Below are 27,417 nucleotides of genomic sequence, written 5' to 3'. Positions count from 1 at the left end.
AATATTTTTGGTGCACAACACATTTTAAAACCGCTTTTCAAATGTTAAATTTTCTACTTAAAAAGCAAAGTCACAAAAACCAAACATGTCTTACTGGACTGTATTGAATGACTCTGACCAAACTTCTGTTTTTAACATGTATATAATAATGAGAGAAGAACTTCAAAACAAATACAATATCCCCTTGGACACACAAAGCTGTGAAAAATGCCACAGTAGTGTGCTGAAAGAATGAAACTTTAATGGAGCTTCCATTATTTTCTTTTTAATCTTTCATGTTTTTATAGCAATAGTTATAGTTGTTTGAGGCACAGTGGACAAAATAGCAGGGAGAGTAGCTAGATAATTGCAGCAAACTGCAAACTTTGCACTCTGAACATCCCAGCCAATAGAGAGCAATCTCATGGAGTTTAAAGGCCAAGAAGCTCATACCATTGCTAAAATGGGGGTATACCGCTTTTGTATTTGCGATTATGTCACATTTTTACATTTTAAGCACAATTTTCGTACAATTTTATGTTGCACTACGGTATGAATATGCAATGGTCGAAAGCATTCCTTCTCGGAGTAACTGTTCTTGATTTTGATCAAATATAGCTTTCTTATTCACCCCTATTTCGAAGACTTGAGATCCTCCGATGTCAAAGTTGAGCGGTAGGGTTGTCATGTCTTTGTTGCCTGTGTTGCACCTCAAATGTAGTGAATAGAAGTGCGGGGTAAATGGAAAAATAACCTCTATCTTCACTGAAGAAACAAATTCAAACATTTCTCATAACAGGTATGTCTAAGTTGATAATTGCCGGTAATTTTTGTACAGTTTCTTTGGGAGAAATTTCAGTGGAACCGAAACCATTCATCCATATTAAGTTAGCCGAGCAGCTAGCTGTCGGCTAACATTAGCTGCACTTGTGGCACTGTTCCTGATTACCTGTCAACAATACCGTTCATACATGAAAACACCTGTGTCTGAACTGAAATAGCCTCAAACGTGTACATTCACCTGCTAGCAGGGTGTGCTAAACCTGTTTTGAAATTGCAAAATGTCAACTGTTTGCCTTCGAGTTAGCTTGTTTGTTAGCATAGCCATGAAAGAGGGGAGGAACATGATAGTAGGTGTATGTATGTAGCCGCAGAAAAATGGTGTTAAAGATATCTACTGTTATAATACTTTCAAAAAATTAGATCAGAATAGAGGCAATTTAGCTCTGTTTCATTAATGTGTCATTACCATATAAGTTACCCTGTGTTGGTATTGTTTATGTTATGGTTTATGTTTTGTTGCATCTCCACAGTTTTACTATAATTCGCTGGCACATGCATTCAGTTTCATTCACTGTCCGGCTCTTCAATGCAAAATCATATGTACATTACCTAGCTATGTGTCCTCAACATGCATATGAATTTATTTAATAAAGTCAAACCACCCAAAAGATGGAAGAAAAGCTGAATGGATCACTGCCGGTTGTCTCCCCAGAGTACCTTCATCAGTGGTGAGTGTCCCTCTTCACCACAATGTGGCCAAACAGGAGTCACTTTATATTGGCAAACCTGTGAATGGCAAAGTATAATGAAATGAAATGAAAGCATGTGCACTCGGTTGCCTTTTTGACTTATTTTTTCCTCCATTGTTTTCATATAATACCATTTGGGATGTACACCATGACTGACGATCCACTATGCTGTTTGCTCACTAACCATTTGTTGACTGTGAACTTACAGTGTAACTTTTCTATGTTGTTTGAGCTGTACAAGCTCATTTTTGAATCGTAGATGTACACAGACTTAAAACTTTCAAAACTAATATACACTCAGTTGCAGGTTTATCAGGCCTATTTCCTATAGATAGAACTAATGCATACATATATGGCAAACCTGAAACTCATTCCACCGTTGCTTAGTCTTTGATGAAATAGTTGCTGGTTTAAATATATAGTATTTTTTAGGCTGTTATTTGGTGCTATACTAAAGACTACTCATGATTCTAATATTTAATTTACCCTGAGTTACATAAAGGTCCACTTACATCTCTCGAAAACACTTTAAACCAACAGCTGGGACCTTGCATTTGGATTATTACACTTTAATATACTCTATAGGAGAATTAGTTGATTCTTAACAATCTTAAGAGAAAGTAAATCAGTTGTGCTTATTAATTTATGACCAAATAATGCATCGCCACCCAATCAAATACAGAAAATAGTTTTAAAAAACAAAAATAAAGAGCTTTTAGTTTCTATGATATGCTGGTTTGACTCATCTTTAATTCCACAGCCCAAACACCATTTTGTTTGTGATACTAATACTTAGCCCTGTTTTTAAAATTATTCTTCCACTACAGGGTTCAGTCTGCCCAACAGTTTCAGGCTCTCCAGGCCCAATACTCAAACTTCACCCGCAACCATCAGGTCCACTACCCAGAGAATCAGCCTGGAGAGGCAGACATGGCGAATCCAGAACCCATGATGGATCAGCAGGAACCTGCCAACCTGACAAAACGTACTGTCATGACTTCATTGTGTGTTTAGGACTTTGTGTTAACTCGGTGTGTTAACAGCAGGTCTTCATAACTATACCTGAATAATAATAATAAGGCCTGATCAAAATGTTGACATACTGCATGATTTTAGCATGTAGGCAAGCTTTTGGAGATAAGCCTTGTGTAAGTTTGTAATGGCTGTCCGATATATTTGGCTTTTAAAAAAATTATTTTGAATACTAATTGCTGATGCACCCTTCGTTCCGTTAAAGAACACGTGGCTTCTGGCTGCTCTGACGTTCTCTTGTACTCCGTCGTGACCCAAAAATAACAACAATAACGCCAATAGAGTCTATATTTTCAACAGTAATTTTCCAAACTCACAATTATGAATGGATGTATCATCAATTTATTTACATTCTGAAGTTCGTCAATATTAACAAAGAGCAAAGTCTTTCCAACAGTCCTCCATTGTCAAAAACAATAGACCTCCTGTATGCGCCACACCTGTGTCAAATAGTGTGACCTTTAATTACACAGGTAACTAGGTCACAGCACCACTTACTGGCAGCCGATTGAAATGGCTCCAACACTAATGTTACTTAAAAGGAAGTTTGATATATGAGACAGTCAAAAGTGAAATTAAACGGAGTAATAATAATGCAATATAATATATATAAAGAGTCTGTCAATATAGCAGTTTAATTAAATGCAAACATACTGTGATTCCTTCTCAGTGAAGTTTCAAAAATAGTTCTTCCTAATGATATCATCTTTCCTGATTTTTCTTTTAGCCCCAGCCAAAAAGAGAGGCAGACCAGCTCAGCCTAAGGAACCAAAGGCACCCAAACCGCCAAAAGTCCCCAAGGCAGCAAAGCCGCCTAAAGACCCAAATGCACCTAAAGGAAAACCAGGTCCAAAGCCTAAGAAGGCCACTGAACTTCCTGCTGACGGCAAACAGGAAAAGATTGATGAGACCTTCAAGAAGGTAAAGAGGAAAGTGGACCGTTTCAAAGGAATGTCAGAGGAGGAGGTCATGAAGAAGACTCTGCCAGACCTGCTGGACTACAACCTGGACTATGTCATTGTAAGATTCTCTTGCCAGCTGATTACCAGTAGACCGTTGTGTTACTGGGAATTATTTTTGATTTCGTAAAATTGACAAAAGTCTTCTGTTTGCTTTCAGATTGGTATTAATCCAGGGCTAATGGCAGCTTTCATTGGACGATGGTTCCCAGGTCCTGGAAATCATTTTTGTAAGTTATGATACAAGATTGATTCTGAGTTGTGTAGTAGTAAAAAAAAAAATGTTTACAATGCTGCAGAAGTGATTGGAGGATGACAAATACATACATTTGTTAATTTCTAAAAACTGTTAAAGAGAGGTGCTGATTTAACTATTTGATCACTCTGGAGGAAGTAGTTGTGTTGAATATGTGTTAAATTGCAACCTGAACAAAACATTACAGCCTCATGAATGTAGGATTTATTGCAAGATTGTTGCATTAGACTGCATCACTTTTGACCAGACATATTTAATAACCTACCAGCTGACCGTACTTTGGATTATTCCTTTTCACAAATTCATAAAAATGTATGTGGGGAGTGTGGGCATGTGATCCTGCACTACATTTTCAAGACCTGCTCAAGTTTTTAGTGTTCAGAGTGTGGACTTTTTTGTGAGAGTGTATAAAGACATACAGTATATGTTACAGAATTAATTCAGAACAATACTTCTGAATTTGTTAGCCACAGACATGAATGACCAAATAGCCTTTTGTTTTCAGGGAAGTGCCTGTTTCTGTCTGGATTTACTGATGAGCAGCTCAACCACATGCATGACAACACCCTGCCTGCCAAGTATAAAATGGGCTTCACCAACATGGTGGCCAGGGCAACACCAGGAAGCAAAGACCTTTCAAGGTGTGTTGGGGGAAAGAACAACACATGAGCGCTGATCTTTGAAGAAAAACTATAATAGCTGACTGTAGGGCTGATAGTGAACTTATTACTTTGTTTGTTTTTTCGCTGAAGTGCTGTATTGTAACCATTTTTCTATTGTTTTCACTCACCAGCAAAGAGCTACGTGAAGGAGGCAAAATTCTTGTGGAGAAGTTGAAAAAGTACAAGCCTCTTATTGCAGTGTTTAATGGAAAATGTAAGTCCTCCTCTGCTACAAAGGGACAAGTTAAAACTCATTACTTATTTGACTTCAGGTGATATTTTTCTCTTTTTTTTTGTCTCAGGCATCTATGAAATGTTCTGCAGAGAGCTGTTTGGCAAAAAACCCAAAACTCTTGAATTTGGTTTACAGCCCCACAAGATTCCTGACTGTGATGTGGTGAGAACTCCAACCCTCAGTTTCAGAGTTAGGGATGAAATAATACTGTGTATTCATCATGCCTAAGAATGGCATTTCAGTATTTCATTAAAAAAAAAAAAGGAATCCTGTGATTTTACCTATAATTAATGGGTCAGTGTCAATACTGATTTTAATAATAAAGAAGTGAGAAGACAGTGAGCATAGATGAGATCTACAATGTTTGTCTAAGAAAAAGCTAAATCATAGAACATTTCTCCAGTTAAAAAAATCTATCAGCGGTCAAACACAACTGTAGATCCAACCCTTTGATTTCCTCTATACAGGCTCTGTATCTGATGCCATCGTCCAGCGCTCGTTGTGCCCAGTTCCCTCGTGCTCAGGACAAAGTCCACTTCTACATCAAACTGAGGGAGCTCAGAGATCAGCTAAAGGGTGTCCAAAGAAGCACTGAGATCCAGGAGGTTAACTACACATTTGACCTTAGTTTGGCCAAGGGTAAGCACAGCCACGACTGGCAAGATGCGTTTTTGTTTAAAGAAAAGAAAAGTTTTAAGAATGCTTAGAGCCACTCAAAGTAGAATGAGTGTATTGACAGCTTGTGTAGTTTAGTACATCTGGACATTTAATATCCAGCCTTTAGCTCGGTTTATGGATTCAGGTCACATCAGGTTCAGCTTTTTCTGTATTCTTTCCATTGTACATGAACAGAGGATGCCAAGAGGATGGCGATAAAGGAGGAGCAGTATGATCCAGGGTATGAAGATGCATATGGTGGAGCCTATGCAGAGCGAGGACCTGAAGAGGGACAGGCTGGCGGCAAGACAAACGGTCACTGTACATTCTCAACTGCTGAAAACACAGGTAACCATGCGGTTGAACCTGAGAGTAAGCGAGACTGCAGCAGAGGTGAACCTCTTGTATTCAGCACAAGTATTCCCTAATTTCTAGCTGGCTTTATTCTGCATCTTTAATATGGAGAAATGACATAGTGAAATGCAGTCTAGATCTTCTAACTTGCTAAACTCTGATGGAAAGTCAAAGCACTTTTCAAGTGGAAACTCCTTCAGACTGGTGGAAGAAGTAAATCTATGCATTTGTGTAAATTGAGACTAAAACTAACAATCTTGTCATGATCAACGTTGATTATTTTCAATTGTTAGATAGCTTTGTTGTAAATGGTGAAAAAAATGTTTCTACTAATATCTAAACACCAAGAGGTGACAAAGAAATGAGGAAGAAATTTTATAATCTTCAAAGAGAATAATTTTCTTAGTTGTTGTTCAGTTGTACGGTAACTTACATCCAAAATCAAATATTTATTTATTTATTTATTTTTAAATTAGCAGAAGGAAATTTTTACAACAAATGCACCATGCAGAGAAGAAGACATGTTGTCCTGGATGAAGAGGAGTAGCCCCCACAGACTCCATCTATTATCTGTGGAGTCTATCCCAGCTTACTTAGGATGAAGGACATCCTGGACATGTCACCAGTCTATCATAGGGCTACATAGAGACAAACAATCACAGTTCACACCTACGGACAGTTTAGAATTATCCATTAACCCCCGCACCTGGGAGGAATAACATCTAAGGAGTACTCAGAGAAAACCCACACATGCAAACTTCAAACTCCATGCAGAAAGATCCCAGGCCCAGGCCAGGACGTGAACCAGGGATCTTCTAGCTGCAAAGCGAGTGCTGACCCTCTCCACAGACTCATAAGACATTACTTGTTTTATCCAGTAAACAATGGAAAACCTCAACATGCTCAGTTTTCTTTAATATATAATTGAAAAAAGCATCATGTTGTGAAATTTGAGAGGCGAGAACCAGTAACCATGTATTTAAATGACTGCATTTAGTATTTAAATACTCTAAGGACTTGGCCTTTTTTAGTCAGAGGAGTTCCTGTTTGTTTTTCTGACAACAGACTTGCTCTACTTGAGGAGTAGAAGAGAAGGTGACTGCAGTTACAAACACAACCAATATAAATCCAAATTGCTATGCTGCACGTAATCATATGTAACCCTACATTTTCTTAAATTAATTTTAGGTTTTTGAAATCAACACCAAAACCTTGCTTGTCAGTTCAGACATTTGGATTTGTACCTAAGCTAGAAAACTTGTCCAGTTTGTTGTTTGGAGCATTGTGTATATTTATTTTTTATTAATATAGTCATCTGTTCAACTAAAGGTTTTATGAGGAAGAGTATTTGAGCTGTATACAGAGTTTTTGCCTGGAACTGGCACACCCACTAACAATGCATTAGTGTTACGTCACCAAGTCAATAACAGCGCTTATGTTTGTGTGCCTTCCGTCTTCAGAAGGAGCACAGGCAGCGACCACGTCACAGACATCAGAAGGACAGCTACCAGACGGACAGTGGATGACCCAGTCGTTTGCAGATCAGATTCCAGACATAAGTGGTGGACCAAAGGACAGCAGCGTATGAGGAAAAAGGCTTTAGTGTCTGTGTGTTGACCTGTACAGACTTCAGCCAAGTCAGTCCTTTACCTCTTTTTGTCAGGTTTTAGATTTTTCCTTTTTACTAGTGTCTGAGCAGAGTATAAACACATAGATGGACCTTTTAGAAATTTTGCAGAATATTCTTTCTGCGCATTTTATTTCGTTTGTGGTCTTGTAAACATGTATGATCATCTTCACGGCAGTCTTTTTAAATATGTGAAATCAGGGACTTGACAATGTTGCTTGGCTGTCTTTGGAGAAGGTCATGTATTTAAACATTTGTTTTGCCTTTGTACTGTACTGCATTGTGATGCAGTAAGTGTAAACTTTTACAGCTACTGTTGTGACAGTAGATGAACCTTCAGATGTTATTTTATAGGCTTGCCTGATCAGTGCAGCCTGTATGAGCCTCTGTTTACAGTGAGGACTGTGCTGGCATTAATGTTTTACTTCCATGGTGCTATGAACTAACAAGATGCAAAGTGATCACTTGTTGAAACCACACTCGTCATGATGTGTCAGAGGTCTGACAGAAGGAACCTCTGAATGTTACAGAACTCAAAATGAGTTCATTTTAATCTTTATCACTTTTTTTGCATTAGGGATTTTAGCATTCTGCTCTGTGTTAATGAAAATGTCATTCACAAGGAATTTTATGAAACATTTGTCAATTAAAATGTCCTGATGATGCTTTTTCTACATTATTGGTTTACCTTTATTTGCATTCAACATGTGTCTGACAGTGGTGTTTTATTATCAAAATATACAACTTGAAAAACTGAAAATAAGAAAGTGGAGTCCAACATGCACAAAAGTTGCCAGAGGTACAATGTGGTATTCGGACACAGTTTTTTGTTGATGTTCCAATGTTGCCTCCGTACACCACCACAGTGGGTTTGGAGTAAAGCAGTCAAGGTGCTGAGGTGGAAACTTCAAAGGGTTAAAGAAGGATATTCCATGAGCCTCTTGGAAGTTAAGAAATCTGCACCTGTTCCCAGCTCCGTTTTCAAATCTAGCACATGATGGGAGACTGCAGCCAGTCTCAGGGCTTTAGTTACCATCTCTCTTAGTTTTCAAGTAGACTTGCTGACTCCATGTGAGTTCAGTAAATACATACAGTCCTTTCCCTCGTGAATAACCATCCACTGATCCAAAGCTGATGAATGTAAATGAAAAAATTGAATTGAGAAAAAGTTGTCCATTTGCAACTCTAAACAGTGTTCTGGTTGCGCATCCGTCTGTTTACATCTGTGTTTAACGTCACTTTTCCACAGACAGGTGTAGGTGAAACTGTATTGGTAGGGATAAGGGAGAGAAGGTCCTGGTTGTCTCCTAGGTTGTGGAGATTTTTGTTAGAAGTGGGAACAATTGTTGAATTTGAAGTCTGTATGTTTCTGTCTCGTCCTGTCTGGTGGCTGAGGTCTGAGTCAGAGGAGCTGCTGCTGCGGTGCTGCTCTGGAGATGGCCTGGACAGTACAATAAGACAAAGCTAACAAAAAAGGACCGTCATATAAATCAGGTTTGCAATGGTGTTATCTCTTCATCAGCTCTTGTTAGTCCAACAACAGTAGACTTTTCCAAAAGACACTGTACATGTATAGAACAACTAATAATTATAATTCTGGTCACAATTATTGGCACATACACTACCAGTCAAAAGCTTGGACACCTTCTCTTTCAGTGAATATTATTTAATTATTTTCTACATTGTAGATAAATACTGAAGACATTGAAACTATAAAAGAATATACATGGAAATATGTTGTAAACAAAATCTTTTTTCTTCAGTATTAATCTAGAATGTACAAAAGTATTAAAAATAAATAAAAAGCATTGAATGAGAACTTGTGTGCAAACTTTTGACTGGTAGTGTACATATTGTGTAGACTATTCCCTGAAAAAAAAAACATCTAGTAAAACAACTTTGGTCTGTACTTATACAAATCAGGAGGAAAACAATTGTGAAATCTAAAGGAATGCCACAACACTGGTATTGGTGCCTTTTAAATCAGCTTAGAAAAAATAATTACTTCTGATTCACCTGATATACCATATACAGCACAAATGATTTCACCCCTGCGCACTACTACTAAAGAGCTATGTGGTTTTAAACTGTCACCTTATAGTAACTGCAGTACTTCTGAACAGTAGGTATTTGCCCTTATTCAGTGAAATTATCTAATTAAACAGTCATGGAAACGCTGCGACTTTAACTACAATGTTTTGCTCTATACCTGCAACTGTGTTTCCACAGATTGATAGTTGACCAATCTTCCTGTATCCTTTTCCATATTTGTGAAGAATCACGCTGATTTTTCACTTCCCCTGTAAATTATTTTATACATGAAACCATCATAGACACACCCCAATGGTCTAAAACTGAGGAAGTTCAGGTGTTCACAGACAGTTTCTAACCAAGTTCATGCAGTTAAACCAATTGAAAATGATGTGCTCAGTTCTGTCACGGGTGTATTGTTGCAGTGAGTTTCTACTTTTGAGCCTGCATTTTTAGATATTGTCTTTCTAATGTATTTGTTTTTGAGTGTTTGTAAAGGAAATACTTGACTTGTCAACTTTGAAATAATGCAATCGTTAACAGGTGATGCAATTTTGAATGTTTTACCACTCCAGTGATTTTGCATGGGGCCATACTCACTTTTGTTGAATACTGTACTGCAAACTGGTAATTAGAATCACCTGTGAGAAACTCTCAGTGACCACACAACCTGAATCAGCCAATGAATGACAACTTCACTGCTTGAAAAGAACTACTTGTCATGTCCTGTTTCTTTTCACTGGACCTGTTGCTACCGAGCACAAGAGCATTTAAGGATAGGAGGAAATCTCCTAAGACATTGGTATCCCTGTTTCAATGGTAATATGGTTTTGGGTGGCATATTTTTGGTTCATAATATCCTCCCCACAGGTAGAATATTTTCTGTGCTCTGTCAGTAAGTGGTTGACTCTCTGACCTTGGTGTGACTGCCTCTTTACATCCATTTTCAGAAGTTTAGTAATAAACAGTCAGTAGCTAACTGACTGTTGTGGCCTCTTTATTGAAGCCTCCATACCTCAGTAATCCTCTATTATAGAAGGTTTTAAAACTGTGGAAAAAAATGCCTCTAAAGAGCTGGCAGCTGACGTGGAGCAGTCTAGGCATGGGTTCAACATGCCCCACTTGCTGCACAGTAAACCAATAACAGCTTTATAGCCGAAGACCAAGGAGGCCTCCACTGGTGAAAAGACATAAAAGGGAACAAACTACAATCCCTGTGGGTACCTGTTCTGTGGTAATGCACACCAGCAATTTGTGTATAGACAATTAAATAAAACTTCTAAGTAAAAGAACACCTTGCCAACAGTTCAGCACGGTGGAAGATCTATGATTTTGTTTTTCTACTTCTGGTGCTGCAGGTCTGAACCACAGAGAGTGAATTGTGTCATCACAGGATTACCAAAGCATTTTAGAGCAGAATGTGCCACCAAGTCTAAGAAGAGGTTTGAGTCAAAGAAGGTCATGGGTTCTTTAACACAATAAAGAACCAACACGCACACTAAAAAGAACACAAGAAAAAATGGGGGAAAAATGAACTGTTTTAAACTGGCCAGCAATGTGTCCTGATTTGAGTATATTATTTTAAATCTTTGGTTACAGCTGAAATCTCATTGCAACGAGATCCAATTTTCTATTTCTACATTTAAATTAATGTGAAAATTGAAAAAAAAAATTCTGCTTGTCAAATTTCAGTACATCTGTGGGTTTTCTTCCTCCCACAGTCCAAAAATGAAAAAACCTGCTCAGGTTAATTGGCGATTCTAAATAGTATGTTGGCATGAATGTGAGCATAATCGTTTGTCTCTCTGTGTAGGTCTGTGATAGACTGGAGACCTGCCCAGGGTGTCTTGTATCTTCACCCTAATGAGGATTAAGCGGTGTATAGATAATGGATGGATAAATTTCCATTTATTCTCTATTTATTATAATCTGAAGATATTTTACAGATTATACAAAAAAATAAAGGATGCCAATAATGGTGATGTATAGCAAACCAATAGCTGACATTAAAACTGTACACACCTGCTGGGGTCATCTCCTCTGATGCTCTGCCTGCAAATCAGTGCACTGCTGGATAAAATCATGCTGGTAATTTTAAACACATAACATAATGAGTTGTTAGTTCAAGTTCATTTCCCAGCGTAATAAGCAGCTGGATATGAAATAACCTGCATCATGCTTTCCAATCTAGTCACACAGTCAAACTTTGTTACCTTTTGGTGAAAGGTCTTTTAATAGTGAACTAAACTTATACAGTCATGGTGAAATGAATGATTGGTATTTTGAGCTGAAAACTGAATGACTTTTTCTGCAGACATATGAGACTTATTATTTTTGGTAATGTTGAAACCTTTACTTTAATGCAATAAATTGTAGTTTCATTTTTTTCCTCATTTTGTGTTAAATATCTTTTATAACTTAAAACACACATTCCTAATGATTTCAGGACTTTGTGATGGTGCACCTGTGGGCAAAGATTTTAATTATTGTATTTTATTATCCCTTTTATTATCCCTTTTTGTTTTTCCTGTCCAGTCTCTGGGCATTGAAACAAATGCTCTTGCAAGAACAAAGTTGCTTCCAAATAAATAAAATGCTACATTGGAACCTTTCTTTAACCTGCAAACCTCTGCCTGGCTGATAATGAGCAGGTCTTACCTTTCTTAATAGCCACAGGGAGGTCTTCTAGGGCTCTGTGATGTAGCCACCTGTGATCTTCCTGACGATGGTTTTGTCCATTCAGCAGCATCATCTTCTTCCTCCTCTCTTCTGTTTGAACCACTTCGTTCGTTAGCTCACAACAAGGTGATTTGGCTCGGCTCACTTTCAGCCCCACACTGCAGGGACTATACTGTGCTTGAAGAAGATCTAAAACAGACAGTTGTTCGACATGTTTTGGTTGTTGCTGTTTGCTGTAATTAGAAAGATGAAATACTTAGCATTGAGGAGGATGAAGGTGGGGGAACTCACCACTTTCTCTCAGGAAACAAAGAGCATCCATGTAGCCATTGTGGCAGATTTCAGCCAACGTCTGTCCAAAATAAGTCAACGAAAAACTGAAGAATAGTGGTTTTTAATATTTAAAGTCCACTGCTTACATGTCCATGAAATGCGGACCCACCTCAAGCATGGGAGGAAGGAAGGATGTGCAGACACGATGCACATTGCCAGTGTTAACCTGAATGCTAACGTTGCCGTAGTGCACCTCGAACAAGTTGAACGTACCCTCTCTGGGGCAGATGTCGCTCTCGCCTGAGAATGGAGCCATAGTGACGGTGTTTCGCTGCTCGAACAGGGGCATGTTGTTGCTCAGGGCTCCATCCATGTAGCGCTGAGGGGAAAAAGGAATGAATGAATAGCTGACAGCTTCAAAAGTCTACACAGATTTCAAACAATCAAAATCTTGACAAATAGTATTTATACAATGGACATGATTAAAACTCACAGATAGCAAAGACTATGTGTTTACAGAGAGTTCAGCACATTCAGTAACTTTTTCAATGGGCTTTCTCCTCTACCTGTATATTGTACTCAAGGTACTGATTTCCCACATTGCCAAAAATGCTTTCTGCAGGGCTTCAAGAGGGAGTTAAAAGTGACAGTGTATAAAAACCAAAATATTGAGGAAAAAATTACAGTTTCAAGAGGTGGGGACAAGCCTGGGTTGTACCTCTAAATTCAAATATCATGTCTATTGGCTGAAATGCTTACTGGTAGATTAAGGCAAATATGATTAGAGAAACAGGTAGCTCAGCTCCTCTATAGGATGTTGCATTTGTCTCTTCTTGACTGTCTGATGAGCTGAAGTAAAAATTCACAGGCCTATATTTTTAAATTACAACAAACGTTTTAACTAACACTGTGTGTAAAGTCAGCTGTACAGTGGCTTGGTGGTTTGCAGTTTCATCTTGCAGCTAGAAGATGCCCGGAATGTCCCAGCCTTCCCAAGATCTTTCTATATGGAGTTTGCATGTTCTCCCTGGTTTGTGTGGGGTTTCTTTGGGTACCAGCTTCCTCCCACAGTCCAAAAACATTCTGAGGTTAACTGGTAGCTCTAAATCAGTGATCATCAACTGGCGGCCCGCGGGCCGAATCCGGCCCGCCGAACCGTCCAATCCGGCCCGCGACTGGATTCCAAAATTGTGAGGATCAAAGAGAAAATATCATGTGGTCCACACTATTAAAGCAGTCAGTCCAGTCATTATTAAAGGATCTGTTTTCCACATCAACTTTTCGTTTCGTGGCCTTAGAGAGTGCCATTTTACCCGTGTTAAGAGGCCTTTTCCTGTCACTTCTGCGGTGTTTCTTTTTCAAGTGCTCTGTGAATAAAGTTGACTTGAGATGAGGCAAAATATCTCTATCACTCCTAGTGGTTGACTGTGGTACAGGTGATAGGAGCACTGACTCATAAAGGCTAAAAATGCCTTCAGTTTTGTAATGAAATGGAAAAAATATAAAAAATAAACATCAAATAATAATGTTATGCCAAAATTCGATTTTTATTTAATTTTTGTTTGAGGGTCCGGCCCCCAAAGTGACTGTCCGGTAAAATTCTGGCCCTCTGGCAAATATAGTTGGTGACCCCTGCTCTAAATTGTCTGTAGGTGTAAATGTGGGTTTGATTGTTTGTCTCTATGTGTAGCCCTATGATAGACGGGGGGTGACCTGTCCAGGATGTCCCCTGCCTTCACTTGAAGTCAGCTGGGATAGTCCCCATCCCCCCAGTGATTCTAATGGCACTTTGAGGTGTACTACAAACTGTGGAGCTTTAACACATCACTCTGTCTTGTATTCTAAAGTACACTGGCGCTCTTTACACGTCCCCAGGGTCAAGCATTGGTATGTCTTGATTTATAAGGCTATTCTTGAGATGATCTTATCTTATTTATCATCTCTTTTAATCAGGAGTAATAGGGTCTACAGCCTCCGCCCGCAGGACTTTCTGCATGTCACTGTTCTAAAGGTCAGAACAAAAATGGGGAAGAATGCTTTTAAATCTGCTGCTCCAACTACATGAAACATTTTGCAGTCAGAGCTCAAATTCCAAAGTCTGGTATCTCTGAATCAGGCCCGGACTGGCAATCGGGAGAGGCGGGACTTTTCCCGGTGGTCTGCCTCCTTATTGGCCTGTCTGGACAGGCCAGCCACGGACTGGCAGGCCAATGAAAAAACGTTGATCGGCATTTTGGCAGACAGGCCAGAGACAGCAGCGCTGGAAGCCTTACAGAGTACACGCCCACTCTCCTGTCACTCACACAAAGCAAGTGTTCTGAGCTCTAAATCAGAAGGATAGGGATTGGTCAAAGTGACATTTTTTTTCGAAGAAACGTACCGTGATTGGTTAGTTGCTTTATGGCCCGCCCCTTCATAGCGAGAACGGGGAACCATGCACTGCAGAGCGGTGATATGAGAGTGAGGCCAGAGAGTGGAAGGAGCGAAGATTATGGAGCACCCTTACTTCAAGTAAGTTTACAAACAGTCGGTTCTTCTCACAAATGCATCATCAGACTTCAAAGACCAAAATATAATAAAAAATGTCTGGCCCAAATAAGCTCCACAGGTGTCAGGTGGGTTGCAGGAAGCCTGAAAACGTTTGAGACCCCCTCTTCAGGTAGGATAGGCAGTTGACTTACAATTTTCAGTTATAAAATGAACATTGGTGTTTGCATATACTATTAGCTATGACCAGCTGACATCTAAATGATTTGCTGACAAAATAATATATCTTTTTTTAATTCCACATGTTCTATAGACCCTTTAATGACCCACGTCACGAATGACGTCACAGCTTTAGCTGGAGGCAAAAGAGGAAGCCCGTGGCCGGACAGAAAGGCGAAAGACTGAGGGACTAGGCTCTATCAACTTTTCTAAAATGTCATCCTGCTGTGTTTTTGGATGCCAGAATAGGAGGAATGACATTGGCGAACGCAAATTAAAGTTTTATAGGATTCCACCGAACACTCGTGCTCAGAGGGAACGAAAACAGTTGAGGTTAAATGCACTGAGGCGAAAAGACTGGACAGAGACGATCAGCTGCAGTCAATTCCAGCCATTTTCAGTACAAAAAATCACTAATATTTGTAAATAAAAAATATTCAATTCAATTCAATTCAGCTTTATTCCAGACACTGGGTCCAAACACAACAAGACACAGAAAAAAATACAATCATAAACAATAACCCGTTAAATATGACGAGAAATACAGGGAATATTGGACACGCATCGCGAGGTGCATTTCCTTGAAAACGACCGATTCGTGGATTATATACCGACTTCAAGACATGTTTTGGACAAAATAGTTTACTGGCTTGTGTTGTCTGGATGACCAAGGTTAGCTTATGGCCGTTTTTGTGGAATATTTTCATCTGTGTGTAATAATGAACCCGGAAATGTGAGTCGCGCTGTGTACGTTGAAGCCGTGTACAGAGAAAGGATGGATGGATATTCGTTGTTTGTCGGACAAATGTGTTTATATTACCCGCTGTGGTAATCACATCTGAAAGTGGTTTATACCGGCGGATTCATGAGAATCTAAGCTTTCCATCGGCGTATAGTGTTTGTATAATCACGTTTGCAGCCTTCGGACATTCTTTAAATTCCTATGCAAATTAGTAAGTGTACCGCCGGCGGTACACTTAAGTTTAACGGGTTAAAAATGCTCGAGTTTGCAGCGCAAACTCCCAGCGCAAACTAAATACTCCCAGTCCTGCTTGACTTCTCGCTCCGCTTTTGCCTCCAGCATAAGCCCCGCCCACAAAAAACGTCACAATGTTTGTAAACAAATAAAGGGTCTATAAATAATAGGAAAAGGAAAACATTGTAAAAATTGGTGAGGGTAGTGAAGAGATTACAGAAGAGAAAAGTACTGGACTGTATGGAGCTGTCGTTATGGTTGTGTTTAATAGACTTACTGTCTGTTTAGTAGTGTTGTAATTGCTATAACATAACTGTGAAAGGCATATTTTTGGAAAGAAAAAAAACAAAATTTTGGTGCATTATCCCACGTGACAACCCTTGCGGTGGCGGAAGTGGCCTGACTGATTGGAAATCTCCCGGCCTGAATTTCTTTCCCAGTCCGGCCCTGCTCTGAATGCATTTAAGGCTATGCTTAATCCAATCATATCCAGGCTTCTGGAGTGCGAATGTTTTAATTGAGAGCCAATGTTTTATTTTAACTAATCTTGTAAAGTTATTTGTATTTTTTATGTCTATGTTTAAATGTGATTATGTGTTCAAACCGTTGTTTTTAACTGTATGTACTGCCATTCTTGGCTGGTCTCTCTTGTAAAAGAGGTCTTGGATTTCAATGGCACAAACCTGGTTAAATAAAGGTAATAATAATGATGATTAAGTGGTGTATAAAAAATGGATGGATGGACTGTGTTCAAAGCCAGAAAAAAATCCATTACCTCCAATGACACTGACCTATATGTTTTAACTTCAATAAAACCCCCAGCAAGCTTGCAGTATAACAACAGTTTTACTCACCACTCCTCTGTATGAAGGTGGGATGAAACCACAGTAAACAGGAAAAAAGCAACTGCACATAAGAACCTGCAAAAGCACACAAAGCAGGTTTAGTTATTGTTACTGAGAGATCAGAGTCTTGGCTTCTGGTATTTTATTGAATTACTATCAGAGTAGGTGGTGAGATCACCGCTCTGTTCTACCTGAATGAGCTCCTCTCTGCTGGCAAACTCTGACACCAGAACGTTTTTCCCATCAGACAGTCGGGTGAGGGACACGCACAGCTTTCCAGAGGCCCGAAGGTGGGCGTCTTCTGGAAGCTTCTCCAAGAGGGAGACCCGTACTGTCCGCAGCAGACTAAAGGTCGGGTGGAAAACTCCCAGGGTGTGTTTTCTGGCCTCCTTCGCTGTGGTCATAAGGTCGGCGCAAAGCTGCTCTGAGGGGCAAAATACAGAGAAAGCTGTCTTTAGGGAAAGTGATCAATTACAGCTACATTTAGCGTGCAGAAAAAATAATTAGTTATAGATTGAATTTGATACAAATTTAACACCATTATTATCTGGCCTATTTGTTGTTTGTCCTTTCCTCAATGTAGCCTCCTGTTGGAGCTGTTAAATGCCTTCTTCACATAAACAAAACATCTGATGGTGTCACAGATTTTCTTGTACTGCAGAGACACAGTACCTGTCAGGTGTTTTACTTCCATTCATTTCCCTTGCCTTTAAATACTACATGACCTTTAGAATTTGCTCTCACTGTTGCATGGACTCTGTGTGTGTCAGTGAACTTTCCAAGTGTAATGTTTACAGCACTTATTCTGAGATAACGAATCCTTGACATTTATGAATGGCCTCAGAAAAAACTTGAAATAAACATGTCAGACATACGCAGCGCGCAATAAATCTAACAGAATCTATCATGTTCTTATCATTATAAAGTTTGATTTACCGATTATTACCACAGTGTAATCATTACTATCAGATTTATTTATTTATTTATTATTTATTTTTTCAGATTTGGTCTCAGGACAAGTATATACAACTGCATGTTTTAGTATTTTGTACATGGATTATTTGAAATTTGATGGGTGGGACATAAAAAGTCTTTCAATTCTAGAATGATGAAAATGTAGTTCTTAAAGATTTAAGACAGCTCTGCAGTGTGCCTTGAATGTGACTCACCAATGGGAATCCCAACAGTCAGAGCTGCAGCCACTAGGCACCCAGATGACGCTCCACAGACTTTAGAGGCACCATGAACCAGCTGTGGGACGCACTCGAGAATACAGCTCAGAGCTCCCACGTAATAAATACTCCTGAATCCACAACCTGCAAAAGAGATGTTCCACTCTTCGACCCAATTAAACATCTTCCTTGAGGTTTCCACTGACTCTGAGATTTCTGAAAACTCAGAACATCTCTAATTATCTCACGTCTTCGATCAGCTCTTACAGTTCAGCTGGTACAAGAATTAACCTGACTTAGCCTCACAACATTCAGAGGCAAAAGGGGCAGTGCTTTAGTTGGACTTGATACAGCATTGCACAATTTACCAGGCTCAAATGTCACATGTTTCAAAACAGAAAGCAAAGCTGGACTGACTACACTGACCGCAGTTAGGTCAGCTGTGTGACAAATGATAAATGTTTTCATAACTTAATTTACCAACTGTGGGCAGCAGCAGGGGAGGGACAGGACGAGAGGGTCCTGAGGAGCAATTGTGATAGGTGATTATGAAAGACAGCATCTGATAACAAGTGTGTGGGATGAAGTGGGGTTTCAGTGAAGACGAACTGCTCACTTTTCTTACTTTTCTCTCCACACAGCAAATCTGTAAAGGCTGTGGTGACTCATCTGGTACAATTTATTGACATCTTTGATGCGTCAGTACATTCAGTTTTCAGAAAACATTATGAATTCAGAACACGGAGAAAAGTTTCATGAATCTGTTTCTTTTACTAACAGATTAAAAAGATTATTGAAGGCACTATCAGCAATGAATTTCATAACATCTGACCAACAGTGAGCCAGGAGACAGTCCTCCATCTTTAACCACGCCCGACGGGTACTTCGGCGGGGTTATTGCATTCGGTGCGGTATCTGGCTGGGTGGGTAGGTAGCTAACTAGCTAGCTAGCTAGCTATGTCCGGTCCGATATCTCTGCAACCGCTGAAGTCAGGATAATCAAACTTGACACTGAAGATCAGTCTAAGGTCCCCTGCTCAGTTGTGGAGTTACAGGTCAGCAGATCAAGTAGGGAGGGAGATATGTACGATGATCAAAATTGATACATATTGCATCAGTTGTATAGGGAGGACAGGGTTTTCGCCAGCAGAGGGCGTGGTTCTGCCCTCTACTGAGGGCTCATCCAGTTTCTCCTAATTTCAGAAGAAATTGCCTCTTAAATGCCTAACCCATTTATTTATTCGGTAACATTATTCCTTGGCTAACTTCTTAACATTACCAGCTGCAGTGGCTATTGCTAAACCTACATAGCCACTGTGGTGGCTGTACCTAGGTGTCTGAAAAGACACTCATCCAAAAGAAAATAATATCTACACAAAAAATGGTTTAAAAATAAAGCACTATTTATTGTAACAAAAAATTCTTTGAAAGTTAGAAACAAAAACAGTGTAGGATGCTGAAGATAAACTAAGGATGCCCTTTGCTGCAGGCCTTGGATGTGTGGTGTGGTCAAAAGACTGATTGGTAGCCACATCTTCCTGGCAGTGTCCCTGGCTTTTATCCCCATATTTCAGCCACAGGATGGGGATAACTCAAGAAAAACAGAAATTAGTAAAGAAAAACAATTATCCTGGCTCCTACATCAGCAATGTAAAAGGGTTAGGGAACTCTATCAAATTTCGTCAGCAACTAGTTTACTAAAGTTCAGTACACTGACTAGCTAAGCAGAGTGCGTCTCTTTTCTTCTCTCTCAGTCAGTTACCATTGGACACACTGGCCATACCTGACCAAACTACTAAAAAAAATTTTTAAATATTATTTTTATGGCCTTTTTCGGCTTTATTGGATAGATGAAGTGAGAGACAGAGACAGGCAATGGCCATAAATGGCCTCATATTACCAGGATATGGATATTGGAAATAAAAAATTACATTCCTTAAAAAAGAACCATCAAAATGACACCATTTATCAGACCCAGAAACTATGAAAACAAAATTAATCTGTGGATTTTCAACTTTCTGAAGGTCCTTCAACTACTTATGCTTTGATGTAGCCACACAGGGGAAAAAAAAAATTAAATCCAGGCTTTAAATCATCCAAATCACTTATTTTTCTATATGCCCCATTTGAAAATTGTATTAATTTTATACATTTTAAATTATATGCATGTGTATGTCTATTCATTAATTCAACTGTCAACCAAAATTTATTTGAATTGAAAAAAAATTACATAATGTGTGAAATATTTCAGTTTGACAATGCGATATTGCGATTAATTAATTACAAGGCCTGTAATTAATTAGACTTTTTTTAATCACGTCCACCACTAGTACATATACATACCATTAAAAAATGGCCATTCTTTTAAGTATAAATGCATTTATTTTTTTCACTTTCAAAATGACTGCGCAAGAAATGCAAGACCAACAGCCAAACACACCAAGGCTGAGCCTGCACAGTGAATAAAATAAAATTTGCAAAACATTTTTGTCAGGCTTGCTTAAATAGATTGACTTAAATTCAGGAAAGGACACTGAGTCATCCGGTTTCTTGATCTGATGTTGGTTCAAATGCAATATTTCGCAGCCACCGAACGGCTCTGCCCAAAGCCCAGCCTCTGCCTGCGCTTGGTGGTGACGTTACGGTGGCTTCATCCAACTTAGAGTTGGTGGTGGGTGTAGGAGGTGGAGTCAAAGGCAGGTCCGAGGTGCTGCGCGTCTTCCAGGTAAAGGTATCGTTGGAAGTGGGAGTGACGTCCAGACTCAGTGGGAAAGCATTTATGTCTTCTTTACTTTCATTCCACAGGTTCAGACCTAATGGCAGACTTCTAGACCTGCACAGCGGTGATTCACTGGAAAATGCGCAGTTTTTAATGATTATATTTAAGTCATGCTGCTGTTTGGTTTTAATTAAGGCAGTGAAAATATGTGTTTCAGATACTGTGGTCTGGGGTGAATTATCTGACAGCAAGTGGATGGATTGTCACAATGTCTTGTACTGGTTGTCCTGATACCAAGGGGGGAAAAAATTATTCATATTTTCCATCTAGAATAGATTAAAAACTTCCACTTGTCTGACTCTTCATCTGACGGCAAGATATCTGTAAAACCAATGGTGGCATTTATGCTGGCCCCATCTGCACTTAGAGATAACATATCATGTCTGAGATCATGATTCAGCCTGCGTATTTATAAAGAGTTGGAGAGAGGACACTACATACCTGTCGCTCTGGTCCATGTTGTCCTTAGGTGCCTCCTTGTTTCCGTCTCCAGCCCTGCCATAGAACCAACTCATGTCCTTCGGTACATCTGGAATCCAGCCCACGAGTCTGGAAGGAGCAATCAAAGTCTTTGGAAATGAGTGCACAATGACGGAAAAAGGACTCAGATCTTTTATAGAAATAAAATCTGGATCACCTTAAAGGGAAATTATCACAATTTTCTTTTTATGTTCTTTCAAATTTTATCTTGACAATTTGACAAGAAGGGAAGCTTAAACAATGTGAGAATCGCTCACAAATGAAAATTATCTTTCAGTTTTATTCCTAGTACAAAAAATCCTGTAGCATGTTTGTCTAGGATTAGTCAATCTGAAAAGACTTAAGGCTGCTGGCTAACCCATGAAATTAGTTTAAACTCCATTTTTGGCATTATGATGGCCTTTGACTTGATCGCAGGAGAATGAGAGGCTCCACACAAGCAGAACATTTTAGATGTGGTGACATAATGAATGCAGACCTCTGGGCTAGAGAGCGGGCCGACTCAACAGGCAGAGCTCCGGGGTTCTGAAAGTAAGAAGTCACTTTCTTTGGCAGGTACTCAGTCATGTGTGACAACAGACCACCAGCAGGATGCGTCTCTCTGCAGGCCTCACACAACACTGACACAAATACAGAAAAACGCATGATTTAGTTTTACTGCATTCAATTTATAGTACCAGCTCACGTGAAGATTATTGTTCTTTAAGTATGAATTGTAGTTCTAATCAGTCTTGACTGGCTGATCTCAACCATAACATTCTGCCTCTCAATGAATATTTTACCCTTCTGAATGCTAATGGGGAGGTTCTCTATGAGCTTTGGATCCAACCACCGATGATCTTCTTGAAGCGGTTTCCCTCTGCTCTGTTGTTTGTCCTTATTGGATTCTTCAGCTTCAGCTGGCTCCTTCTCCAGCTCACAACAAGCAGGTCTGGATGATTGTGTCTCCAGACATCTCAGGGGACAGTCTCTGCTGATCAGATCTGTGATTGGTCAATAAAACCCAGATAATAAGAAGCAAGAACCTCTGCATTATTTATAACATGATAGTATCGACTATGTTTTGTCCAGCTTCTCTGGAGAATTTTTCAAATCTATAAGCTCCTTTTGCTGAATGAGTTAAAAATACTTTTTTTCCACCTTGTGAGAATGTTTTACAGACAGATAATGTTCTTACTGTTTTCTTTCAGGAAGCGGAGAGCATCCATATAGCCACTGTGGCAGATTTCCGCCATTGCCTGTAAAATCCAACAGCGCTCACTGAGAATGCAAGCTAATCAATCTGCACACTAGTACAGGTCCAGGTTACCGTAGATCGCTACCACAGTAAACACTTTTTTTAAGGGTTAACAATATGTTTTTTCACAAGGACAGCAAAAATAATGAGTCAACTTCGGATTCAAACTGAACAGCAACAACAAACTTTGAGACATGTTTTCATCTGAAAAAGAAAAGAAGAAAACAGAAAAGTATCCTGCATCTGTGGATATTTGTCAGACATTCAAAAAAAAACAAACGTAGCAATGTTCAGTTTATTTGCACTGGTATGATGGAAGAGGGATATTCATTTCTTTGGCACAACTCTTCGGACTCTCTTTCAGCTCTCACAAATATCAACTAGACTGTGACCTCCTTGTCAATGCTTAGAGATGTGGAACCACACAAATCTACCACTCAAGTCAAGTTTATTTATATGGCACATTTTATATGACAGGCACAGACTCAATATCTTTTCAAATAAAAGGTTAAAAAAAGCAAAGATTATATAATGATAAATATGGAACAACTTTAGATGTATAGCATATGTCAAAGGAACATTCACATGAATGTCAGGACCCAAGGCTCAACAGCAGAACAATGGATTGTAGTGAGAAGATCAATGTCACTGACTTCACCTTACTGTAGTTTTAACATTGTGGCTGATGAATGCACATAGTCAGTTACTCTGAAAATAAATCTGAGCCATGCAAGCGCAAACTGATGATCAAAACAAATGAAATAAATGGAAAATGGCAGTTTAAAGGAACGATAATGCATTCATACATTAGGAAACAATTACTTGGTACTAAAACATACAAAAACACTGATGTAGTCCGACTGGTTCTTTGTTCAGAATGTTATAATATAACGATATTACAGTGCCTTGCCCTGCAGTCAGAAGCAAACTGTCTCACCTCAGGTGCTGGTGGGAAGAAGGTGCTGGTCACCCTGTACACGTTGTCAGAGTTCACCTGGATGCTGACATTGTTGAAGCGCACCTCATGGAAGTTCAGTATGCTGCCTCGGGGACAGATGTCGCTCTCGCCGGCATACGCAGAGAACGTGACTGTATTATTCTCGTTGCAGCGAGGCAGGTTGTCACTGGCAGCACCATCCACATAGCGCTGAGGACAGGGAAGGTGCTGATCAGTAGTTAATACATTGGTCCCTTACTCTACGTACTGTATGTTCTCTGAAATTCAGATTAATGAATTCTATCCAAAAGATTGAACAGCATTTCTACCAAAGATTTAACATTTTTCAGGGTATACAGTCTTCCAGTTATCTTTTGCACCTCTGACCATCATATCCTGGTTTCACAAACCTGGAGAAGAACACAGGTTTGAGAAATCTGGATATGCAATCAGGTTCAAATGTCACTGAGTCACAGAGCTCCTGACTGATCTCTAAAAGTGTAAATATTTTGTGATTATTTATTTTTAATGGAAATATGTATTGTGGGGTTTGTGGATGTAAATATTACTTTATTATTTTCTGGTCAGTGGAACTGAAAGTTACAATATGTTTAATGAAATAAAAAATATTACACCATATCAGACCTTAATCCTCGATGCTTGTTTTTGACTCTTCAGGTTGTGTACTGTGATAGGAAACGTCACAACACTGTAAGGTTGTAGGTAATAAACATACACTACTGTTCAAAAGATCGGGATCACTTAGAAAAATCCTTATTTTTGAAGAAAAGCATTTTTTTTTCAACGAAGGTAACATTAAATGAATCAGAAATCCAGTCTAGACATTGCTAATGTGGTAAATGGTATTCTAGTCAGAAACGACTGATTTTTAATGGAATATCTACATTGAGGTACAGAGGAACATTTCCAGCAACCATCACTCCTGTGTTCTAATGCTGCATTGTGTTAGCTAATGGTGTTGAAAGGCTAATTGATGATTAGAAAACTCTTGTGCAATTATGTTAGCACATGAATAAAAGTGAGAGTTTTCATGGAAAACATGAAATTGTGTGGATGATCCCAAACTTTTGAACAGTAGTGTATATCAAGATAAATTTGCAAAACTAGTTCAAAAACACAGTTGATGTTTGTCTTTAGTTCTATTTTAAGCAAGGATGCCATTTTAAGGTAAAATGTTGATCATAATAAGAGTTCAATTACGAGCTGTAATGTTACGGCACAGAGTGAAGCTCACTGTAAACTCGACCATTTCAGTGCTGCTGTTGGTGTCTGAGGCCTGCTGGTTACTTACCACTCCACGGTAGGTGGGTGGAATAACCCCACAGTACAAAGGGACGAAGCAGCTGCATATAAGGGCCTGGAAAAGGCAGATAGTAAAGTATCTCAGCTACAGAAACACAAACTCATCTGTTCTGACATTCACAGAGTTGTGCATTTTTGCAAGAACAGCAGAACTACTCCATTTCTGGTAATGTGGGGAGGCTGAGTTTCTTAAGAACGTTTTTCACAACTTGATTTTATGTTTAATCAAATGTCACAATATTTCAACATAATCTTAACAGTGACTCAAAACAACGATGGCTCTATCTTATCTGCTACTATCTTTCAGCTGCTTATAATCTTGGAAATTGTCTCTCGACTTCAGAGTTTAGAGGTCACTTTGGATAAAAAATGTCTTGCTGGCTCCTACGTTGTAAAGTATACCTCGATGAGGTCATCTCTGCTGCTGAACTCTGACACAATTAGATTCTTCCCATCAGGGACTCTTGTCAGGGACACACAGAGTCTCCCAGAGGCTCGAACGTGGGCGTCCTCTGGAAGGCTTGCCAGCAGAGAGTCCTGTACAATCTGCATCAGGTTGTATGCTGGGTGCAGGGGCCCCAGTCTGTGCTTCCTGGCCTCTTTGGCCATGAACATCAAATCAGAACAGCATTTGTCTGCGCAGAGGAACACAGTAATTAGACATTGCATGTACATGGTGAAAATATCAAACTACATTATTACAATGACAGGTAAAATATGCAGTAAAAACGGCATCAAGAACTGGTTCTGTTCCAAGAATGTTCTTTGAAAAACACTGTAGATAGACACTGTAAAATAATATGACAGTGATTCTATCATCTAAGGATTGAAGTGAGATAACCTCCGACCTCACTAAACAAACATCATCAGCCTCTTTTAAGTTGCTCAACTGAGTGATGTCAGGGTTCGCTCTCTCTCTCTCTCTATCTCTCTCTGTCTCTCCACCACAAAACACTTTGTGGAAGTGCAGTTACTAAATCAATATCTTATAGTGTTTAATGATGTAACTAAAAGTTTTATTTTAGAAATATGTACCATGGTGCTGATAATGCACTGGCAATGGAGATTAAACACAGGTCAGTGCAGCTTGTTGTGATAGAGTTATACTGAATTGTGTATTAGAAATGTAGAGATTTCAGTCGTGTCTTTAGTATATTTATTGAAAAGCCATGCAAAATTTTTCACTCCATACTATGAATAATTTCCACGTTGCAAGCCCTCGATAGGGGAGGATTGAAATTTTGCACTTTGTAACTCTTGCTACCTTTTCATACCCAAATAAGACAGACATGAAATTGTCACATAAATTTAAAAAAAAGCAAAACAAAACAAAAAAAAACAAAAAACATTTGAGTCCTATAAACACTGCAACCAAATCAATTCAATCTACTTCAGATGTAACAGTCTAAAGCCAAAATCTAGGTTCTGTTCAAGATGTTTTTCTTCTATAACCAACGCTGAGCATCATGAGATAAAGTCAAGAAAAAAGTTTACATAGACTTGTAAAGAGGAAGGAGTCACTGAAAGACGTGTCTTCATCGCAAAAAGTCATACAGTTTGGTTCCTTTCATAGAGTTATTATAGGTCTTGACTAAATCTGATAGATCAAAAATATACATACAGCAACTTGAATTATTAGTGTTGGTGACGTAGAAAGCTGTGCTCAAACAATTTTCTTCGTGCCATGGCCTCTTAACGTTTTGTGAGTGTTTAGCATTGACTGCAGTTGGTGACTCCTCTAAGCTTATTTAAATTTGGTCCATTTGACACACTATTGACTCAAACACTGCACTGGGAAAAAATATTTATAAAGTATACAGTGCATGATACAGTTGTGGCACTGCAATGATCAGGAAGTAAACACAAGTTATCACCTGCTGCTGAGAGACAAATGATAAGGATGGTCAAGAGTCAACCACAGAACAACAAACAGCATAGACATTAAGCTGGCGCAGTTTTACTGTGGAAACTATGATATATCCTTTGATTGTGATGCTGCAAGCTGTTGATAGAAGAAACCGGGCTGAACAAAAATGAGAATTTGGCTTAAGATTATGACACCAGCTCAAATGGGTTTTTCAGGCCCTGAAAATGTAATTTATCTATCTCCTGAAAAATGCTGCATGACTTCATGAAATATACTAAAGTCACTGTACATTTAAAATCAGCTTATTTTGAGAGGGTCAGATGGAAACTTTCCCCAGATTTGGCTCCTTTTTCCTGTTGTTATTTGCTTATTACCAGTGTAGTTTTTAAATGGCACATCTTTGGCCAGTAGAGAGGAGACTAAACACTCACCTAAAGGGATTCCCAGAGTTAGAATAGCAGCCATCAGAGCACCTGCAGAAGATCCATAGATTTTAGAGGCGCCTTCTATGAAGCGAGGGAACCGTTCCAGGATACAGCTGATGGCCCCTAGATAATAAATCCCCATGAAGCCGCATCCTGCAAAGGAGATGCTCCAGTCTTTCTTCAAGTCAAACATCTGCTGTCACACAGAAACTAACTTCGGTGGATCTCAACTCGCCGAAGCGCTAAACTCCTGACAACTGCCACCTTCACAACACACCTGAGCTCAGCATCCAAAGGTGAAAAGACTCACTCGGCGTCACCGTGGTTCATCAGGAGCTGCTCTCCTATTGGCTGGACGGCGTCACGTGACTGACAGGAGGAAGCAGAAGGAACA

The 27,417-nt window shown here is 39.3% G+C and overlaps 3 protein-coding genes across 6 annotated transcripts; 1 reads left to right on the top strand and 2 right to left on the bottom strand.

Moving 5' to 3' along the window:
- The first annotated feature begins 192 nt into the window (after positions 1-192).
- Positions 193-7,969, top strand: LOC110963413 (G/T mismatch-specific thymine DNA glycosylase-like). Of its 2 annotated transcripts, XM_022211784.2 has the most exons (11): positions 716-778; positions 1,416-1,490; positions 2,339-2,496; positions 3,271-3,563; positions 3,663-3,732; positions 4,264-4,399; positions 4,552-4,634; positions 4,723-4,817; positions 5,123-5,294; positions 5,508-5,660; positions 7,127-7,969. In XM_022211784.2, exons 2-11 carry the CDS (start codon positions 1,432-1,434, stop codon positions 7,252-7,254), a joined length of 1,347 nt encoding a protein of 448 aa, XP_022067476.2. In that variant the 5' UTR covers positions 716-778; positions 1,416-1,431; the 3' UTR covers positions 7,255-7,969. The 2 variants fall into 2 exon arrangements, with proteins under 2 accessions (XP_051807809.1, XP_022067476.2); XM_051951849.1 differs by lacking the exon at positions 1,416-1,490 and having other exon boundaries at positions 193-778.
- Positions 1,400-18,314, bottom strand: LOC110963412 (patatin-like phospholipase domain-containing protein 2). 3 transcript variants are annotated; one of them, XM_022211783.2, is made up of 7 exons: positions 17,973-18,311; positions 16,995-17,227; positions 16,813-16,878; positions 12,446-12,655; positions 12,295-12,355; positions 11,983-12,192; positions 1,400-1,548 (listed from the first exon to the last, which is right to left on the bottom strand). In XM_022211783.2, the coding sequence occupies exons 1-7, from the start codon at positions 18,157-18,159 to the stop codon at positions 1,535-1,537; spliced, it is 981 nt and encodes a 326-aa protein (XP_022067475.2). In that variant the 5' UTR covers positions 18,160-18,311; the 3' UTR covers positions 1,400-1,534. The 3 variants fall into 3 exon arrangements, with proteins under 3 accessions (XP_022067475.2, XP_022067473.2, XP_022067474.2); XM_022211781.2 differs by lacking the exon at positions 1,400-1,548 and adding an exon at positions 8,589-8,734 and having other exon boundaries at positions 17,973-18,314; XM_022211782.2 differs by lacking the exon at positions 1,400-1,548 and adding an exon at positions 8,610-8,757 and having other exon boundaries at positions 17,973-18,314.
- Positions 18,315-20,267: 1,953 nt separating this feature from the next.
- On the bottom strand, positions 20,268-27,413 carry LOC110963417 (patatin-like phospholipase domain-containing protein 2). The gene is made up of 9 exons (XM_022211789.2): positions 27,030-27,413; positions 25,134-25,366; positions 24,721-24,786; positions 23,409-23,618; positions 22,412-22,472; positions 22,017-22,217; positions 21,713-21,854; positions 21,196-21,303; positions 20,268-20,826 (listed from the first exon to the last, which is right to left on the bottom strand). The coding sequence occupies exons 1-9, from the start codon at positions 27,214-27,216 to the stop codon at positions 20,514-20,516; spliced, it is 1,521 nt and encodes a 506-aa protein (XP_022067481.2). The 5' UTR covers positions 27,217-27,413; the 3' UTR covers positions 20,268-20,513.
- Positions 27,414-27,417: the final 4 nt, after the last annotated feature.

The sequence above is a fragment of the Acanthochromis polyacanthus genome, chromosome 8 (assembly GCF_021347895.1).
Source record: "Acanthochromis polyacanthus isolate Apoly-LR-REF ecotype Palm Island chromosome 8, KAUST_Apoly_ChrSc, whole genome shotgun sequence".
Taxonomy (NCBI): Eukaryota; Metazoa; Chordata; class Actinopteri; family Pomacentridae; genus Acanthochromis; species Acanthochromis polyacanthus.
This window is presented reverse-complemented; position numbering and strand designations above follow the sequence as displayed.

What these genes read in the sequence shown, in the direction of transcription:
- LOC110963413 (XM_022211784.2), top strand. Translation starts at nt 1,432, where the DNA reads ATGGAAGAAAAGCTGAATGGATCACTGCCGGTTGTCTCCCCAGAGTAC. An exon ending in CCAGAGTACCTTCATCAGTG is followed by an intron (nt 1,491 to 2,338) that starts GTGAGTGTCCCT and finishes CTTCCACTACAG; the next exon opens with GGTTCAGTCTGCCCAACAGT. An exon ending in TGCAGTGTTTAATGGAAAAT is followed by an intron (nt 4,635 to 4,722) that starts GTAAGTCCTCCT and finishes TTTTTGTCTCAG; the next exon opens with GCATCTATGAAATGTTCTGC.
- LOC110963412 (XM_022211781.2), bottom strand. Translation starts at nt 18,159, where the DNA reads ATGTTTAATTGGGTCGAAGAGTGGAACATCTCTTTTGCAGGTTGTGGA. An exon ending in GACTGTTGGGATTCCCATTG is followed by an intron (nt 17,228 to 17,972) that starts GTGAGTCACATT and finishes TTTGCCCCTCAG; the next exon opens with AGCAGCTTTGCGCCGACCTT. An exon ending in TTGTTTCCTGAGAGAAAGTG is followed by an intron (nt 12,193 to 12,294) that starts GTGAGTTCCCCC and finishes TGTCTGTTTTAG; the next exon opens with ATCTTCTTCAAGCACAGTAT.
- LOC110963417 (XM_022211789.2), bottom strand. Translation starts at nt 27,216, where the DNA reads ATGTTTGACTTGAAGAAAGACTGGAGCATCTCCTTTGCAGGATGCGGC. An exon ending in TCTTCCCACCAGCACCTGAG is followed by an intron (nt 22,473 to 23,408) that starts GTGAGACAGTTT and finishes TGGATTTTACAG; the next exon opens with GCAATGGCGGAAATCTGCCA. An exon ending in CCCCATTAGCATTCAGAAGG is followed by an intron (nt 21,855 to 22,016) that starts GTAAAATATTCA and finishes TATTTGTGTCAG; the next exon opens with TGTTGTGTGAGGCCTGCAGA.